The sequence below is a fragment of the Carassius auratus genome, chromosome 26 (assembly GCF_003368295.1).
Source record: "Carassius auratus strain Wakin chromosome 26, ASM336829v1, whole genome shotgun sequence".
NCBI classification, from domain to species: Eukaryota; Metazoa; Chordata; class Actinopteri; order Cypriniformes; family Cyprinidae; genus Carassius; species Carassius auratus.
The window spans coordinates 18,520,093-18,540,919 of record NC_039268.1 but is presented as its reverse complement, the minus strand read 5'-3'; the positions used below and the strand labels follow the sequence as shown (position 1 = coordinate 18,540,919).

At 41.2% G+C, this 20,827-nt stretch overlaps 2 protein-coding genes across 2 annotated transcripts; both read right to left on the bottom strand.

Moving 5' to 3' along the window:
* Window positions 1-206: 206 nt before the first annotated feature.
* LOC113044561 (interferon-induced protein 44-like) lies at window positions 207-9,958 on the bottom strand. Its single transcript, XM_026204645.1, has 7 exons — window positions 9,865-9,958; window positions 9,705-9,738; window positions 8,844-9,045; window positions 8,552-8,698; window positions 8,286-8,457; window positions 561-661; window positions 207-435 (listed from the first exon to the last, which is right to left on the bottom strand). The coding sequence occupies exons 1-7, from the start codon at window positions 9,899-9,901 to the stop codon at window positions 265-267; spliced, it is 864 nt and encodes a 287-aa protein (XP_026060430.1). The 5' UTR covers window positions 9,902-9,958; the 3' UTR covers window positions 207-264.
* A 2,577-nt stretch (window positions 9,959-12,535) lies between these two features.
* Window positions 12,536-16,563, bottom strand: LOC113044560 (interferon-induced protein 44-like). Its single transcript, XM_026204644.1, has 7 exons — window positions 16,342-16,563; window positions 16,183-16,216; window positions 14,276-14,477; window positions 13,982-14,128; window positions 13,716-13,887; window positions 12,906-13,006; window positions 12,536-12,780 (listed from the first exon to the last, which is right to left on the bottom strand). Exons 1-7 carry the CDS (start codon window positions 16,421-16,423, stop codon window positions 12,610-12,612), a joined length of 909 nt encoding a protein of 302 aa, XP_026060429.1. The 5' UTR covers window positions 16,424-16,563; the 3' UTR covers window positions 12,536-12,609.
* Between the last annotated feature and the right edge of the window lie 4,264 nt (window positions 16,564-20,827).

The window sequence follows — 20,827 nt, the reverse complement described above, 5'->3', positions numbered from 1 at the left end:
TAACATGCCTTAAAAAAAATTCTGTCTTGAATCTGGAGATAAAAAAAAGGCACTGGTATTTTTAAAGATCAGTCAGTGCAATTTTCTATCAGTTGGAACAGCTCAGAATTACATTTTAGTCTGGGGCTGGTCTGAATCCAGAATTTAAGTTTACATTTATGCATTTAACTTGCTTTTATCCTAAGCATCTTACATTAGACAAACATAAGCTACACTAGGAAATTCAGAAATTATTTTCTTTTTCCCACTAACTATCAATAGCTCTCAATAGCTATAACTACCCAGCAATCGATCATCAGCAAGCTGAATAATCTGTTCAAGAGCCTTTAGTAACAGAACGTCAATGTTGTCATCTGTGTCGATCTCATTGTGGTAGTTCTTCACAGGGAATATGTTTGTCATTGGCACACCTAATTTAGCACTGCACCACTCCATCTGGAAAGAAATAGAATATTAGAAAATAAGAAAATCTGAAAAATAGACATGATCAGATCAACATAGGCTATTATGTAAAAGTCACCGCATACATCACATGAATGTCTTTGAATGATATCACACACCTTCTCCTTGATTTTCTTGCTAGTGTACATCTTCCTCAGATCTTTCTGGACCAGTGGACATGCTTCGTCCATTTTAGTCATGACAATCACTTGAGGAATCCCTACAGGAAATGTAGAGGCAATGTAAAAGTTAAATATTTTTTTCTCAAAATTGAGCAAATGTGTGGCAGCATTTGGTGAAATGTGTATATGTCTAGGCTATAAATGATCTACATACTGGGCCATAGGCAATGTAAATAATCAAGCTTGAGAGTTACATCACGCCCTGTTTGTACTTGCCATGAACTGTCAGGACAGATAAGGACCCAAGAGCGGATGAGGCTGAAAATGGTAACTTTATTAAAAGGAATGTCTTAACGTAAAAAAACAAAAACAAAAAAAACAACAACTTGGGAAAAAAGGTTACCTATGTAACCCTGGTTCCTTGAAGGAACGAGACACTGCGTCGAGAACATTTGGGGAACGCGTCCAGCGTGACGTCTCTGAATAACATGTATGATCAGTCCAAAGGAAGGGTGAGACGTCATAGGCGGGTGACGTCAGAGACCAGGAAGCATAAAAGCATGAGCGGCGAAGCTGGTAATCAGTCTCAAAGGATGAAGCAAGCGCCAGCCAGAGATGCCGGAAGTGTGGCACTGCGATGCAGCATCTCGTTCCTTCGAGGAACCAGGGTTACATACGTAACCTTAGACGTTCCTCTTCAGGAACTCGAGCTGCGTCGAGAACATTTGGGGAATGAGAATGCCCACGCCGCCAGACTTACAAATCTCTGCCTAGTGTGGAAGAGCACAGCTAAAGCAAGAGGAGAAGGAGCCTGACAGAATCGGGGACAAACTGTCCAATGGCCAGACTTCAGAAGGAGTGAGTCTTGACCCCCAGGAGAGTGGAGATCAGAGGACTCAAGGCTTGGGATAGCATCCTGATACCGCTTAGCATAAGCTTCTTCTGGCTGGAGGCCTCAGCCTCAGCGCACCATGGAGGAAACATGTAACCAGAGGGTTTCTGCTCACTGACGGGCCACCGAGAGGGGCGCGGTAGGCCACCATGGCCGCTACGTAGACCTTCAGGGTGGAGTAGGTCAACCCTGCAGAGAGCCTGCAGGAACTCCAGCACTGTACAATCCGGGCAGTTAACTGGGTCGAGCTGGCGGTCTCCGCACCAAGAAGTGAAAAGCTTTCAAGGCATACAGTTTCCTCACTGAGGGAGCTCTGGATTGGAGAACGGTCTTACAACCTCGGATGAGAGACCGGAAGCTAAGAGTTGTGCCTCAGAGACAACACCTACACCCTCTAAGCTCCATGCGGGGGCGCACCCTCCGCCTGCGAGAGGAGATCTCTTCTGACGGGAACCTCCCATGGAGTGCCGTCAAAAAGAGAAATCAGGCCCAGGAACCATACCCGGCCCGTCCAGAACGGGGCTACTAACAGCAGCCGGACTCCTTCCCGGCGCACTCTCTCCAGAAATCCCGAGAGCAGTGCAATCGGGTGAAAAATTTACAGATGAAGCCTCTGCCATGTCTGTACCATGGCGTCCAGCCCAGTGGAGCTGGATGAGTCAGAGGAAACCAGAGGGGACAATGCGATGTCTCTCGAGTCGCAAACAGATCCACCCAAGTCTGGCCAACATCTCCAACTCTGCTTCATCACCTCAGTGTGAAGCTGCCATTCCCCGGGCCTGCCTCAACAGGATGTCTGCTCCCATATTAAGATGTCCAGGAATTTGAACTGCTCTGAGCGAGAGGAATTCGTCCTGGGCCCACACAAGGATCTGGTACGCTAGTTGTATAAACGGCGTGAGTGCAGACCTCCTTGGTGGTTGATGTAAGAGACCACCGCTGGGTTGTCGGTGCGCACCAACACATGGTGACCTCTTAGGTCTGGGTGAAATTAACGAAGTGCACGAAGCATGGCCAGCATCTCCAGGCAGTTGGTGTGCCATGTCAGATGGCGACCACTCCACAGACCACGGGCAGGGTGGCCACTCATGACTGCACCCCAGCCGATGAGGGACGCGTCCGTCGCTGGCATCCCGCGGCGACAATGAGACAAGACAAGCTGGAGCTCGCCCTCAAAACATTCTAGGCCTAGGCGTCAGGACGTTATGATGAAGGCTATCCAGCGAAAACAATGGTCCATAGAACTGCTTTCCACTAGAAGCCTTCGGCCTGGGAGCGCCACTTTGACTCAGCGTCTGCGGAGTACAAACGTGACACCCCCGGCATGTGGGGCTGGAACACGGTTGGGACTGCTCCGCCCAGCAGCCCCTGACCGCCTCAACCTCCTCAGAGGAAGAGCGGTACACATGTGTTCTCACACAAGAAAACACATCCCTAGAGCCCCTGTACATCTAACTTCACAAAGTCAGATAAATATGTTTTATTCCTTAGAATTAAATGTAGTCAGCAACCAGACTAGTCAACACGGTGTGGTGTAGAAAAAATCACATACAAATGAAACCATGTAATGCACGCGTTGCCTCGACAGCGCTCATGTCTTTTTTTTATGCTACTCAGTCACACATACAATATCAATCTCCTCAGAGAAAGATGGATGCTACAGCGAGCTGTCTCAGAGAGGGAAGAAACTGCAGCGCTGGTTTCCAAGCCTCGAGAACGAGCTCTAGATCTAGTGAACACGGGTGGAGATAGGACGAGCCATCTCCAACCCGTTCGCCAGATCATGTGCGATTCCCGCTATCACGGTCGCCGCCTTGCCTCAGCAACAGCTTGACCGCGACCACAAGATCGCACGCACGGACACACTCCTCGGAGCGTGCCTGGCGAGAGCGGAGCGCTCAACAGCGAGAAAAGCACAATCAGCCCCCCTAGAGCTGACTATGCGAGCTCCACTCTTCATTAATGCTGCTTATGTTAATATTAGGCATAATATGCTTGTGTAACTGGTGCTTGTGTGACTGGTGCTTGTGCAACTGGCGAGCTCATCGACGCCTATCCACATCAATCTCCTCAGAGAAAGACAGGCAGCGCGTCGCGCCCTCTCATCGGGGAGAAAGTACCGCAAACGCGGGCTTCCGACCACCGAGAGCGGGCGTCGGATCTGGTGGCTAAGAAAGAAGATAGGGACTTGCCTGTCTTACATTCCTTCCAGCAGATCCGAAAGCGAATCCAGCGAGCACAACCACACCGCTCAGCCTCAGCGGAAGCGGGGCTGGCACCGCGAGAAACGCCAGTGAAAGCTCTCTCCTCAAAGAGAGTCTTCTGAGAGTGAAGCAAAGGTTCGCATCGCAGTCGTAAACTCCCTCGAGAGCTGACACTGCGCGCTTCACTCTCAAGAAGACAACACACAAGCTGCGTGTGTCCCTACCTTTTTCTTTTTTTTGGCAGGGAAAAACACACAGCCTGAACGCTGCCTGCTCTCGCCCAAAACTTCTCTTGATTGAAGCTTTGACAATGGAGTTTATCAGTGGACAAACGACACTAAATAAGACTCACAAACAGATAGGGACTGACACACACACAGAGCGCTTGCTGCCTCGGAGCCCTGAGAAGAAAACAGAGGAGACTGATAACCCAGACTACACTTGAACGGGGACATACCTGTAGACAACACCAGTAACGAGTTGTGTGCATATTCTGCCCAGGTGAGTTGATCACTCCAGGAGGAGGGGTTATGGGATGCCAGGCAGAAGAGCATCCGACCGAGATCCTGGTTGGCACACTCGGTCTGGCCATTGGTCTGTGGATGAAAGCCTGACGACAAACTCACGGAGGCTCCAATCTGTCGACAGAACTCCCTCCAAAAATGCGAAACGAACTGGGGCCCCCTGTCAGAAACCACGTCCTCCGGAAGGCCGTGAATCCGGAAGATGTGATCAATGACCACCCGGGCCGTTTCTTTAGCCGAGGGGAGTTTAGAAAGGGGAACGAAGTTTGAGAATTACGGTGAGAATTACAGTATTGCCACTTGATGGAGGGAGTCCAACCACAAAATCCAGTGCAATATGGGACCAGGGGCGGGCTGGGATGGGAAGCGGCATTAACAGACCAGCGGGAGGAGAATTAGAAGATTTATTTTGAGCACAGACCGGGCACGCCCCCATGAACCGGCATCCATCCTCCGCCATGGCAGGCCACCAAGACCGCTGGTGGATGGCAGCCAGCGACCTCCTCACTCCTGGATGGCACATGATTTTGGAGGAGTGACCCCACTGGAGAACGGCGGAGCGAACTGACTTGAAAACACGAAGAGCCGTGGGACACCCCGCAGGCACCCCGACTCCCCCCTGCGCTCGTCTGACGAGCTTCTCGATTCATCAGACGTGACAGAGCATCAGGTTTAACGTTCTTGGACCCAGGTCTGTAAGAGAGGGTGAAGTCAAAGCGCTCGAAGAAGAGCGCCCACCGAGCCTGTCTGGCATTTAGCCGGCGTGCAGACCGAATGTACTCCAAATTTTTTTGGTCAGTCCACACCAGAAATGGATGGCTGCTCCCTCCAGCCACTAAAGCCATTCCCCCAAAGCCAGTCGAACCGCCAACAACTCTCGATCACCGATGTTGTAGTTTAATTCTGCGGGAGACAAACGGTGTGGAAAAAAAAGAACAAGGATGCAGTTTGTTATCTAAGGCGGATACCTGGGCGAGCACGGCACCGACACCGACCTCTGACGCATCCACCTCCACCACAAACTGCCGAGAAGTATCTGGAGTCAACAGTATGGGGGCTGATGTGATTCTATGCTTTAATTCATTGAACGCCGCTTAGGCATCCGCTGACCAACGGACGTTGACCTTGGTGGAGGTTAGCACGGTCAGAAGGGCCACCACCTGCCGGAAGTTCCTGATGAATCCCCTATAGAAATCGGGAAACCCAGGAACCACTGTAACGCCTTGCGGGAATCAGGTGCTGGCCATTCGGAGACGGCCCTCACCTTCGCAAGGTCCATGTGAATCCCCCCCCCATTGAGATTATGTGTCCCAAGAATGAAACCGACTGAACGTGGAACTCGCACTTCTCCGCCTTAACGAACAGCTGATTCTCTAACAGCCGCTGAAGCACCTGTCCGACGTGCTGAACATGATCCTGAAAAGAAGAACAGAAAATTAAGATGTCATCTAAATAAACAAAAACGAATCTGTCGATCATGCCCCTCAGCACGTCATTGACAATTGCTTGAAAGACAGCTGGGGCGTTGGATAAGCCGGAGGGGAGAACCCGATATTCAAAGTGCCCATGAGGCGTGTTAAATGCAGTCTTCCATTCGTCCCCCTCCCTGATCCACACTAGATGGTAAGCATTGCAAAGATCCAATTTCGTGAAGAACCCGGCCTCCTGCAAGAGATCGAAGGCCGAAGAGATCAAAGGCAGAGGGTACCGGTTCTTAACTGTGATGTCATTCAACCCTCGATAGTCTATACAGGGGCGCAGAGAGCCATCCTTCTTCTTCACGAAAAAGAACTCCGCTCCGGCCGGAGAAGAAGAGGGACGAATAATACCGGCTGCCAGAGAATCACTTAAATACTTCTCCATCGCTTCGCGCTCGGGCGCGGAGAGAGAGTTCAGCCGTCCGCGAGGCGGAGAAGTACCAGGGAGGAGATCGATGGTACAATCGTACAGTCGGTAGGAGGAAGAGATACAGCCCAGGACCTGCTGAAGACCGCCCGCAGATCATGGTAACAAGCGGGAACTCAAGAAAGATCCGCCTCCTCCTCCTGTAGGGAAACAGAAACACAGACCAGGGAGAGAGCAGACAGAATGCAATGTGTATGGCAATATTGACTCCATGACAAAACTAAATTGTCTGCCCAGTTAATGTTCGGACCGTGACGAACGAGACAAGGATGACCAAATACCAGGGACAGATAGAGATTTACAGATTAGCAATCTGAGGTCCTCCTGGTGGTTCCCAGAGGTAAGAACACTCACCGAATCAGTGATCCGAGAGATCTGCATAAGTGGATGGCCATCGAGTCCATGAGCGACTATAGGTGACTGCAGGGATTGGATGGGTATATCCCGAGCGCGTGCCCATTCTTCATCAATGAAGTTGCCCTCTGCTCCTGAATCAACGAGTGCTGAAGCCTTAAACAAAGAGTGTTTAGTGAACATAGACACAGATAGATGAGTGTGTGACCTGTGAGTGGGGGAAATGGGAAATGGCAGTACCATTCAAATTAACTCTCTGTGGCGAACGAGCAGCCTTAGCAGGACAGGAGTTGGCTTGGTGTCCTTGAGTTGGCAATATAGGCAGAGACCCTCCAACAGGCGGCACTGTTTCTCCTTGGGCATGAGGCGCAAGCGATCAACCTGCATAAGCTCACACTCCTCGGCACTCTGGGATGGAGGGGCGAACGTGACTGGCTCAGAGTCCACTCGAACTCGACGGCGTAGCTCTCTCCTGGCGTCTATGCGGAGGGACACACTGATCACGTCATCCAACCGTTCAGGAACCTCGCAGGCAGACAGTTCATCTTTGACTGAGTCATTGAGACACTCTAAAAAATGAGCGATAAGGGCCTCGGTGTTCCATCCACAAGTAGCGGCCAGGGTGTGGAACTGCACGGAGTAATCTGCCATTGAACGCCTGCCCTGTTGAAGACGCACTAACAGTTGGGACGCCTCCTTGCCAAAAACAGACTGATCAAAAGGGGGGGGGTATTCACTCTCAGCTCAGAGGAGAAAGCGGATGAGAGAGGCCCGGGAGGTGGTGAAGGGAAATCCTCTCGAGTGAGACGTTTGAGTCAACCCACCAAATCCGTGATCTGAGCCGACAAGGCGTCCACAACGCGTGGAAGGCAGTTCCATCTTGTGACGGCCCAACATTGCTCCCTGAAGCTGACTGCCAAGTTGAGCCTTCCGCTGGATCCATTCTTGGTCAGTGTGTGGTGTCAGGACAGATAAGGACCCAAGAGCGGATGAGGCTGAAAATGGTAACTTTATTAAAAGGAACGTCTTAACAAAAAAAAAAAAATAAATTGGGAAAAAACTCAGTCTTAACTTCCAACTGAACCGAAGACAGGTCGTGCGCTCAGCCTCTGAGAGCGCCAGGAGAGGAGGAGTAACAAATCCAAAACAGTAGGCAGGAGAATGGTCGAACAAACAAGGGGTCAAGCGAGGTGCAGACAGGGCTGAGAACGGCGGGCAGTACCAGGGTCAAAAACAGTCCAGGTCGAGAACCAGAATAGCAGTCCGAAATCCTCTGAGGGCAAAGCACACGTTACACCAACTGGGCAAACAAACCAACGAGCGTACTGAACAGAAAGGAGGAACAGGACAGAACCGAAGCCAAACGCCAAAACATCAAAGAACACACTGACAAGGAGGAGTGAAAATCAAGCAGAATAAATAGGCTGAGTAACGAGATAGAGGGAACACGTTTGTCAGACAAGCCACAGCCTAGATTGCTGAGCGAGATCAGCTGGCGCTAGAGCGAAGGGAAGAAAAACCAGAGAAAGTATATTAAAAGTCAGAGAGAGAGAAAAAAATGGAAACAAAACGAACACAAGTGTAGAAAAATTAGTATAAACGAAAACAATATAAAAAATAAACAAAAAGTAAAAAAAGGAAGAAAAAAAGGACAGATCATACCCGAGTCCTGACATGAACATGCAACTTGTTCTTTTCTTGCAACTTGGATGTGATGTTTTCAACTTACAATGACAAAATGTCACACAAACCCAACCCACTATCATTATACTGACTCCTCTCTCCAATGTAATGTAAGGTATTTGAGTTCATGAGTGAAAATCACTTAGGGGGGCAGATTTACCCTTATCACTGATTCTCTTGCGGATGATCCTCAGCTTGTCAATAAGACGATTATCTGCATATTGGAATACATCTGCAGGTAGGACGTAAACCAGGCAGAAACACTGGTCGGAGAGGTTGGGGTTTTGGTTGAATTGTTTATCCTTAAAATTGAGTGGCTCTTCTTCGTTAAACTGAGTTTGGAAATTAAGTAAAATGTGTTAATCATCAGATATATTACACACATATAAATCTGTTATTTGATCAATTAATGAATAGGTTTATTACTTTATAGCCGTCCGTCACATGACCATACACAGCACTGATGATATCTTCTGTTTGCGACCCTTTAAATGCATCAGGTTCCAATCCCATAATGTCTTTGAAGATGAAGGGCAATGTTTTTTCCCCACTTCTGATGGAGAATCCTTTGAGCTGCAAATCATGACCAAACATATTCGTGAACATTTTTGAAGAAATCCTCATACATTTAGACAAAATGCTTACAATACCCAAGTGTGGGTCAACATATCTGGGCATTTTATAAGATATGCAGCCAAAAGATATGGCGAATACCTACATTTTTAGTGAAACTATGATCAGAAGCAGTTGAATTAACTAGTGCTCTAGAGGAGATCCGTCCCAGAAAGGTGCTATCGAGTGAGTTAATAAAGCTGGACTTTCCTGCTCCAATCGGTCCAGCTACCAGGATCTTGATGTCGTTTACTTCATCATGACTCAGACAAAAGTTTTCCAGCTTTTTTTTTAGGTCTTCTTTCTGTCTGTTAAAAGAAAACACAGATGTTTTGTTATGTGGCACAACTGAGTCATATTGTCTATGTCTGGAATAGAATATCACCATACTTATAGCTTATAGCTGAAATTATCTAACAAACCTTTCCCATAAAAAGTAACAATACAATTCTGCACTTATTTATAGATCATTTTAGTTCATTAGACCATATTTAGATCTTATTTGTTTAAATGTTCATATTCCACAATTGTTATATGCATCATGTTGGCATATGCACATTTTAGAACTTAACTACAGTACAAATCTACACTTACCTCTTTTTTTTTATATTTTACATTTTGTGCTAACAACTAAATTGGTAAATATTTCTGTTTATTTCCTAATAACACATTGGCTGATGCATTATCATCCTGCAGATACCTATATATACCTTATATCTAAATACTCCACATGAGAACAGTTATTTCCCCCCTCAGGCTATGCACCTGAACAATGCATAACACATCTCAGGATTGTACATCTGTAAACAGCTTGTTTGCACATTCATAATTCTTATAATAATGAATAATTATTGCACATTCATTATTGGATATTTTTCTATATTTTTATCACCATATGGTGTATATATATATTTTTATTGTGTATTTTCTTTATAATTATTATTCTTATACAGTATTTGTAACTTACCCCCAGTCAAATTTCCTCCATGGTTCTTTCAGTTCTTTGGAAAAAAATACGTAGGTCATATATACGTAGCAGTTAACAACAGTTATAGATTACATGTCTTTCTTAGAATATATGTGTATATATATTTTAAAATAAAAAAGTGGTAAAAAGATACTCTCACCTGGATTTGGTGATGATGATGACTTTTCTGATTCCATTTTTTCTCTCTTCAATATATTTATATCAGCTCTATCCTTGAGCACATCTGATTTGTCTCAGCTGAAGCTACTAAAATCAGACCCACATCAGTAACGTTATATATATGTATCTATTTTAATTTCACTTTCATTTTTGCAAGCCTTTTGTAATGTGTGCATGCATAATTCAAAATCACCACCCTCCCACCCTCCACAACATGATCTTGTTCTTTTCAGTTATCCAAGCTGTTGGTTACATATTGGCATGCATAGTATACACTCCCAAATGCACATTGGTGCAGATATTTGTTTTGTGTTTGTTTTTCATTGCTTTGATGTATCCATTAGGTGCAAATATTTTTGTTGTTGTTTTTTTAACACATTATGCTGAAGCCTCATGCTAACATGCTCTATATCTTTTCCCTCTTCAGTCTACACTCCATACCCCATAACAACAAAGTTAAAACCAAAGCAAATAGACTCTATATACCCACTGTCTGTTTGCTTTGGGTCTGTTTACTTAAAGTAAACCTTATGCCCAGTTTGAAGTCCTACATTCCCTGAACAGAATATGTCTGTAATTTGTTGTGTCCAGTCCCTGCTTCTCAAAATATATATATATATATAAAAAAAAAAAAAAATTATAAAAAAAAATAGAATTTGTACTACACAAACATGTTGACTGCAGTTTAATCAAATTACTGACTAACATAAATATTAACACGTTGTACTAAAATTAAAACTGATTTTCTGCTGTTAGACATACTAATTATATATATATATATATATATATATATATATATATATATATATATATATATATATATATATATATATATATATATATATATATATATATATTCATTAGGTTACTTTGTAATTTCTTATTTAAATTCTAATAAATTTGTAAAGCTTGTTTTTGTTTGTTTTGTTTTATTTAGCATAAAGGTTGCAACCTAAAAAAATTAGAAAAAAAATGAAGCTTTAAAAACTTTTACCAATATTTACAAATTTACAAATATACATTTACCCTAATAAAATCACACTGTAGAATTATGTAGGTGAACCACAAAAGCTGCATTTAGCAGAATCAGACACACAAACTGCTTTTAACAAATTCATAAGATCAGAGTACATTTGCTGCAAACAGAAGCTGTTCATAACAAGTTTACAAGATGAGGCTGCATTTACTGTAAATAGAAACTGAAAGGGATTTGGATGTGACTTCATAATCCCAATGGCATGTACATGCTTTCTCAGCCCAACAATTTTGATAGGGGATAAATTTGTCATTGCAAAATTTATTGTCATTGCACATAGGCACAAGGGAACAAAATGCAGTTAGCATCCAACCAGAAGTGCAAAAACCAGCAAGTACAGAATATATATGTCCAATAAATATACAAATAAGGCAGTATTATGGAAATAATTTACCGATTTTAAATGCTATCAGCATGATATGCAGATAGGTGTACAATACACTGCGTCCTATGAACATACTATACAGATTATAATCCTGTTTTTTTTTTTCTTCATTTAAAGAACGAGGAGTTCCTTTAGTGCTTGTGTTTATAATGTAATATGTTTGAACTTATCTGGAGTTATTAATTCATTTTGCAGGATCAGTACAGTTTTGTTACTCAAGATGAGTTACATTGTGCAGACACAGACCAGTACTGAAGAGGTGATGTTAGAAGTTTTTAATTAATTGTTGCCTAGTCAGCTCACCCTGGTCACAAATGACAAGCAAAAAGTGCTATATTATGTCAGTATGCCTATGGATTTAAACTGCTTTGAATATTTTCCATTTGCAAGTAATATATTCCCACCTGTGCATTTACAGACCACCCTCTAATCATCATATATTTTACAGGTAACAAACCAAAGGATGCAGAGAGTAGGTTTGCTGTGCCAGCAGTGGTATGTAAAGGAACATCCGTGAAGAAGTGTGAGAGAAGCTTGAAAAGCAAGATGAGTATTTTTTTTTATTTTTTTTTAGATTGGGATATTGATCTATTTTTTTGGTAATTGATAAGAGTTGTGATTTATTCCCTGTAATAAATGTTTGTAAAAATGTTATCTTTTTTTTAAAGCCAAGTGTAAGTGAAGATGGTGTGATTGGGAAATCTGGTGTTTATGGAAAATCTGGCCTGGTTTCACAGACAGTGCTTAGACTAAGCCAGGATCATAGTTCATTAAGGACATTTAAGTAATTTTCCTTGACATGCCTTAAAAAAGATTCTGGCTTGCATCTTGAGACAAAACAAAGGCACTGGTATTTTTAAAGATCAGTCAGTGCAATTTTCTATCAGTTGGAACAGCTCAGAATAACATTTTAGTCTGGGGCTGGTCTAAAGCCTTGTCTGTGAAACCAGGGGTTCAAGTAACCCATTTTGGTAATGTTTTACAAGAAGCACAGTTGCCACTGGAATAGAGGTTCATTCAAAGACTTATTTTGCACTGGTGAAGTTTATCTGCTGAGATGAGATGCACATTCTGGTCAAAGCCAAAGACTACAATACTCAAAGATAAATTCTGAATCCAGAATTTAAGTTTACATTTATGCTTTATGCTACATATTATGCTATTTCGTGCTTTTATCCTAAGCATCTTACATTAGAGAAACATAAGCAATTTGTCACACAGCCAACAATATTCATGGTGAGCAAAGGAAGGTTTATTTGAAAGCTACACTGGGAAATGCAGAAATCTGTTTATTTTTCTCACTCTCAATAGCTATCACTACCCAGCAATCGATCATCAGCAAGCTGAACAATCTGTTCAAGAGCCTTTAGTAACAGAACGTCAATGTTGTCATCTGTGTCGATCTCATTGTGGTAGTTCTTCACAGGGAATATGTTTGTCATTGGCACACCTAATTTAGCACTGCACAACTCCATCTGGACAGAAACAGAATGTGAGAATATAAGAAAATCTGAAAAATAGACATGATCAGATCAACATAGGCTATTATGTAAAAGTCACCGCATACGTCACATGAATGTCTTTGAATGATATCACACACCTTCTCCTTGATTTTCTTGCTAGTGTACATCTTCCTCAGATCTTTCTGGACCAGTGGACATGCTTCGTCCATTTTAGTCATGACAACCACTTGAGAAATCCCTACAGGAAATGCAGAGGCAATGTAAAAGTTAAGTTTTTTTTTTTTTTTTAAATAGAGCAAATGTGTAGCAGCATTTGTTAAAATGCTTATCTGTCCAGGCTATAAATTATCCACATACTGGCTGATGGGCAATGTAAATAATCAAACTTGAGAGTTACATCATGCCCTGTTTGTACTGTACTTGCCATTAAAATGCAACTTGTTCTTTTCTTGCAACTTGTATGTGCTTTGTACTTTGTATTTTAATCACACAGAGAAGTGTTGACTCTTACTCCCTGCGATCAAATGATCAGCTGCTGCATTCTATTCCTTTTGCCCACACTGAGTTGGGGAAGAAAGCCTTTGTCCATTTGGCTCCTTTTGCTTGGAATATGCTGCAGAAGGACTGGAAACTGACTGAGCTCTTGTCCTTGAACACTTTTAAAACTAAGCTGAAAGCAATGGAGACTGCCTCAATAATGTGCAATTGTTTTTCATAACCTGTGTTATTTTAATGTTTCTTTGTATGTTTATAATTGTGTAAATGTTGTTGCCTCTTGGCCAAGACTCCCTTGAAAAAGAGGACTCTCCTGGTTAAATAAAGGTTAAATAAAAATAAAAATGTGAGGTTGTCAACTTACAAACCCAACACACTACTGACTCCTCTCTCCAAAGTAATGTAATGTATTTGAGTTCATGAGTGAAAATCACTTAGGGGGGCAGATTTACCCTTATCACTGATTCTCTGGCGGATGATCTTCAGCTTGTCAATAAGACGATCATCTGTGTATTGGAATACATCTGCAGGTAGGACGTAAACCAGGCAGAAACACTGGTCGGAGAGGTTGGGGTTTTGGTTGAATTGCTGATCCCCATCAGTGAGTGGCTTCTCTTCGTTGAACTAAGTTTGGAAATTAAGTAAAATGTGTTAAACATCAGATATATTACACACATACAAATCGGTTATTTGCTTAATTAATGAATAGGATTATTACTTTATAGCCATCTGTAACGTGGCCAAACACAGCACTGATGATATCTTCTGTATGCGACCCTTCAAATTCTTTAGGTTCTAAGCCCATGATGTCTTTGAAGACGAAGGGCAATGTTTTTTTCCCACTTCTGATGGAGAATCCTTTGAGCTGCAAATCATGACCAAATATATGTGTGAACATTTTTGAAGAAATCCTCATACATTTAGACAAAATGCTTACAATGCCCAAGTGTGGGTCAACATATCTGGGTCTTTTATAAAAGATATGCAGCCAAAAGATATGGCGAATACCTACATTTTTAGTGAAACTATGATCAGAAGCAGATGAATTAACTAGTGCTCTAGAGGAGATCCGTCCCAGAAAGGCGCTATCGAGTGAGTTAATAAAGCTGGACTTTCCTGCTCCAATCGGTCCAACTACCAAGATCTTGATGTCCTTTACTTTATCATGACTCAGACAAAATTTTTCCAGCTTTTTTTTTAGGTCTTCTTTCTGTCTATTAAAAGAAAACACAGATGTTTTGTTACATGGTACAATTAAGTCATATTGTCTATGTCTGGAATGGAATATCACCATACTTATAGTTTACTTTAATGAAATTATGTAACACAAATTTCCCATAAAAAGTAAAAATACAATTCTGCACTTATTTATAGGTCATTTTAGTTCATTAGACCATATTTAGATCTTATTTGTTTAAAGGGGGAGTGAAATGCTCGTTTTCACTCAATATCCTGTTAATCTTGAGTACCTATAGAGTAGTACTGCATCCTTCATAACTCCAAAAAGTATTTAGTTTTATTATATTCATAAGAGAAAGATAGTCTGTACCGATTTTTCCTGGAAAAACACGAGCGCCTGGAGGCGTGACGTGTGGGCGGAGCTAAAGAATCACGAGCGCCAGTTGCGTTGACAGCGTTTGGAAGCTGTGACAGCTGTGAAGGCTGAAACTGAACGAGAGCAGCAGCAGCAAGGACTCGCTCCAAGCGGGATTAGAACCCGGGTCTCCGATGGGAGGCGGACGCACTAACAAGGAGGCAGAGATATTTTAAGCAGTTTTACTCACCGCCTGCGGTTCCAACACACAATCGTGACCCTTTTTCGTTGGGATTGCATCATCCTTAAGAAATAAATGATACGCAAATCCGTCGTCAAACTGGGCTTTGTTTGTAAAACAAGCATTTTAGAAATGCAGGGAACAAACACAAACACTTGCACAACTGATGCTCTGTAAAAATAAACTTCATCCACTGGTCCCTTAATGCTGTTTTTTCTTTGGTAATCTGTGCAGGGTTGTCTTGCCCTGGCAACCAAAAACACACTCATTTTGTGACATTTCGCGACACTCTCGCTCTGATCAGTGATTGTCTGTGCACAGCCTCTCTCTGCTCTGTTATACGGGAGCGCGCGCTCTTCCGGCAAACGTGCCCTCAGGACCCATATAAGGAAATTCCGCTCCATCTAACGTCACACAGAGCCATACTCGAAAAAAACTTTCCGAAACTTGTGACAAACCGGAAGGAGTATTTTTGGAACAGAAATACTCCTTCAAACGTACAACTTAATTTTTGAAACTTTGTCCATGTTTAGCATGGGAATCCAACTCTGTAAAATCCAACAGTGTAAAAAACTCAGTATGCATGAAATAGCATTTCACCCCCCCCCCCCCCCTCTAAATATTCATATTCCACAATTGTTATACGCATCATGTTGGCATATGCAAATTTTGGAACTTAACTACAGTAAAAATCTACACTTACCTCTTTTTTAATATTTTACAGTTTGTGCTAAGAACTAAATTGGTAAATATTTCTGTTTATTTCCTTATAACACATTGGCTGATGCATCATCATCCTGCAGATACCTATATATACCTTATATCTAAATACTCCACATGAGAACAGTTATTTCCCCCCTCAGGCTATGCACCTGAACAATGCATAACACATCTCAGGATTGTACATCTGTAAACAGCTTGTTTGCACATTCATAATTCTTATAATAATTAATAATTATTGCACATTCATTATTGGATATTTTTCTATATTTTTATCACCATCACCGTATATATATATATATATATATATATATATATATATATATATATATATATATATATATATATATATATATATATATATATATATTTTATTGTGTATTTTCTTTATAATTATTATCCTTATACAGTATTTGTAACTTACCCCCAGTCAAATTTCCTCCATTGTTCTTTCAGTTCTTTGGAAAAAAATACGTAGGTCATATATACGTAGCAGTTAACAACAGTTATAGATTAGCATGTCTTTCTTAGAATATATGTGTATAGATATTTAAAAATAAAAGTGGTAAAAAGATCCTCTCACCTGGATTTGGTGGTGATGGTGCTGGTGGTGATGGTGATGGTGATGGTGGCCATTGCACTAGTTTTGATTCTGATATTCCCATCTTTTTTCTCTTCAATATATTTATATCAGCTCTATCCTTGAGCACATCTGATTTGTCTCAGCTGAAGCTACTAAAATCAGACCCACATCAGTACCGTTATATATATATATATGTATCTGTTTTAATTTCACTTTCATTTTTGCAAGCCTTTTGTAATGTGTGCATGCATAATTCAAAATCACCACCCTCCCACCCACCACAACATGATCTTGTTCTTTTCAGTTATCCAAGCACCACCACCACAGCAGAAAAGAAATTCAAGAAATTAATACATGTTTGGAGCAATTTGAGATTGAGTTTTTTGAATGTACAGTCCCTGTTCGTTAGTAGAACATGTTAACTGCAATTTAATCAAAATACTGACTAACATAAATATTAACACATTGTACTAAAATTAATTGTGTAATTTTCTGCTGTTACACACACACACACACACACATATACATATATATATATATATATATATATATATATATATATATATATATATATATATATATATATATACCAAAAAAGCTACATTTAGCAGAATCAGAAACACATAACGCTCAACAAATACACAACATCAATTACATTTCCTTTAAACAGAAGCTGTTCATAACCAGTTTACAAGATGAGGCTGCATTTACTGTAAATTGAAACTGAAAGAGATTTGGATGTGACACCTTCCTGTCCCATGTAGTTCATTAAAATCCAGATGGGCTCACAAAATAAATAAAAAAAATAACATTGACCTTAGTGAAAAAATAGTACAAAAAATAAGTACAATTTGTTAATATTTACTTTAATATAACTAAATATATTTGCGGCACACTATAAATAAATTGGCACTGACATATTATACTAACTGCCCTTACGAAAGGAAAATATATTTACCAATATATTTCTTAAAATATATTGTGATATATTGTAATAAATTATTTTCCCTTTTTATTTTCTAATATATTATATATTATATTTGAATACATTGAATAAGATATTGATGATACATATATTATATAATGTTTGTATATTAATATATTGCAAAATATACAAATGATTGCCGCTTTCAATATATTGCAATATATATTGGAAAAAATAAATATTAAATCCCATATAAGAATATATGCCTAATATATAACATGATATTTTCCAATTGCTATATATTTTTGTTTCATAAGGGTGTTTATATGAAGGAAACTGAAAGTCCACGCAACTTCATAACCCCAATTAGAGTCTAGAAAGTAACTTCTACTTAAGATACAAGTCTCACCATGTGTTTCAAATCTGAGAATGATGAAAATATTTATTATTATTTATTTATTTATTTATTTATTTAGGCATTGTGTTACAAAAACTGTTGTAACGAAGCAATCCACTGGAAGGTGGTGAACCCAAGTGCAGTTCCTTTAGAATCCAAACGTGAGAGGGAGCACAAACAATAGGACTTGACTTGACTGGACCACTCACAGACAGCAGGGTTACATAAATTCAAAACATGACAAGAGACAATGGCAACAAGAGGGCTACTTATAGCAAACAATAAGGGTCACATGACACAAACCAACCAATGGGAAACAAGGCATATGATTAAAGCAACCAATGAGCTACCGGAACTGATAATAACATGACAAGACAATAACAAATCACAACATAACACATACACGATGCAGAAATACATAAGGAATCACATGACTAAACAGGGACCAAGACTAAACTCCAAAAGAAAAGATCTGAAAACATGAACATAAAACAAAACCCATGTTAAATACCAAATTAATCTAGCAAGCTTATAGTTTTAGATGGATTGCAGAAGAGGAAGTTCTATTGAGTGGGATCATAAATGTAGTATTGAGCCCAACAGTAGTGTCACCCATATCACTGTGGCTTTTCTATTTACTATTATTAATCTTAATTAAAAAAAAAAAAAAATAAAAGGTTTAATGATAAAAATAGGGTGATAACTATATGCAATGGTTCTGCAGTATCCTGAGCAAAATTAAGGGCCGTTCACATATCCCGTCTTTTGCGCGCTCAAGTTCGTTATTTCCAATGTAGTCGCGCGGTATGCGCGCTCATAATGGAAGCAACGCGGTCGCGACGCGCACAAGGTGCGACGCGCCTGTTTTTCCCAGGCGCGTCTGCCAGGGGCGCAGATAGGATTTTTTAACTGGGGGGGACCAAGCTGTCCAGCAGTCAAATTTTTTCCGGCCAGAAAAATCACCAGCACAGTCATAGACAGTATAATTGCATCTAAAAAAAATTGAATATCAAAGAAAAGGTGTTTATTTTTTGTAACTTAATTCAAGAAAAGCAAACTTTCTTATATTCTAGATTCATTGTACACAAACTGAAATATTTCAATATTTTTTTGTTTTAATTCTGGTGGTTACGACTTACAGCTTAAGTAAATAAAAAAAATCAGTATCTCAAAAATTTGAATATTCTATTTTGAGCTTGATTCACTTGATTAATTTTGAGTATAAATACAGGATACCTAGTTTAGAACATGCAACCACAATTATGGGAAAGACTACTGACTTGACAGTTGTCCAGAAGACGATCATCAACATCCTCCACAAGGAGGGTAAGCCACATAAGGTCATTGCTGAAAGGGCTGGCTGTTCACAGAGTGCTGTATCAAAATATATTCATAGAAAGTTGACTGTAAGGAACAAGCAACAGGGATGACCACAGCCTTGGGGAAATTATCAGGAAAAGTCGATTCAAGAACTTGGGAGAGTTTCACAAGGAGTGGACTGAAGCTGGAGTCAGCAAATCAAGAGACACCATACTTAGACGTCTTCAGGAAAAGAGCTACAGCTGTCACAATCCTAGAACCAAGCCGCTCCTGAACCAGAGAATAATGTCAGAAGCATTTCACCTGGGGTAAGGAGAAAAAGAACTGTATACTGTTGCTCAGTGGTCCAGAGTCCTCTTTTCAGATGAAAGTAAATTCAGCATTTCATTTGGAAATCAAGATCTGGAGTCTGGAGGAAGACTGGAGAGGCACAGAATTCAAAATCCTGTTTGAAGTTTCTGAAGTCAGAGATGATTTGGGTGCCGTGACATTTGCTGGTGTTGCTCCATTGTGTTTTATCAAGTCCAAAGTCAATGCAGCCATCTACCAGGAGGTTTTGGGAGCACTTCCATCTTCCATCTGCTGACAAGCTTTATGGAGATGCTGATTTCCTCTTCCAGCAGGACGTTAGCACCTGCCCACAGTGACACAACCACTTCCAAATGGTTTGCTGACCATTATACTATTGTGCTTGATTGGCCAGCCAGCTCTGACCTGACCTGAACCTCAGAGAGGATCTATGGGGTATTGTGAAGAGGAAGATAAGTAACATCTGACAAACAATACAGAGGAGCTGAAGACCACTATCAAATCAACCTGGGCTCCAGTAACACCTCAGCAGTGCCACAGACTGATTGCCTTCATGCCACGCCACACTGAAGCCCAGGTTGTATTTGAGTATTGAGTGCATAATTAAACCTACTTTGGATTTAAATTTGAATTTTTCTTTCAAAGTTTCCTACTTTTAATTTTTCTTAGCTGGAAGTTACCATCAGAATTAAAACAAAAAACTCTTGAAATATTTCAGTGTGTGTGCAATGAATCTAGAATATAAGAAAGTTTGCTTTTTTAAATTAAATTACAAAAATAAAGAACTTTTCCATGACATTCAAATTTTTTGAGATGCACCTGTATAAGGTCACTATGGTTACCGCTACAGGCACATTTGAGGCAGCTACAAGTCCGGGGTCAGGAGTCATAGCACACACACACACACACACACACACAGAGAGAGAACGTAAACGTCAGTGGCAGCACCATCATCGTGTATTTGACAACAGAACAGCATGTAGTGAGAAGGTGGGTACAAAGTAATGGTTAGATTATTATTGTGCTTCAGCCTGCATCTGCTGTCATGATTCTGCCCTCGTGTCCTTGATTTTCCCTAGTCTTGAGGCAGGATCATGGCAGACCCGTGTTTTGTGTACAAGCACATGGCCTTGTCTTTGGGCTATGTGCTTGTGTTGTCTCGTTCCCTTGCCCCGCCCCCCTTGTTATCCTAGTCTTGTCGTGATTGTCCTATCTGTGCCACCTGTCGTGTCTTAATTGTTCCCCTATTTAGATCTCCTAGTGTGCTCTGTCTTTCGTCGGTTCATTTGTGATTGTTCCACGTCTGAGATTGTTCCACTTTTGTGGTACTTCCTGTCAGCCACCCGAGATATCGTGTCCTTGTAACCCCTCCAAGAAGTCTTTGTTTACCTTTTTATTGTGTTTTGTTGAGTTATTTAGTGTCTTCCCTAGTCACTGTTTTCCCCCTCGTGGGTTTTGTTTTCCCCTTTTTGTATTAATAAACCCTGTGTTTGTTACATCCTGTCTGCATCCGAGTTCTTCCCAACCCCTCCACA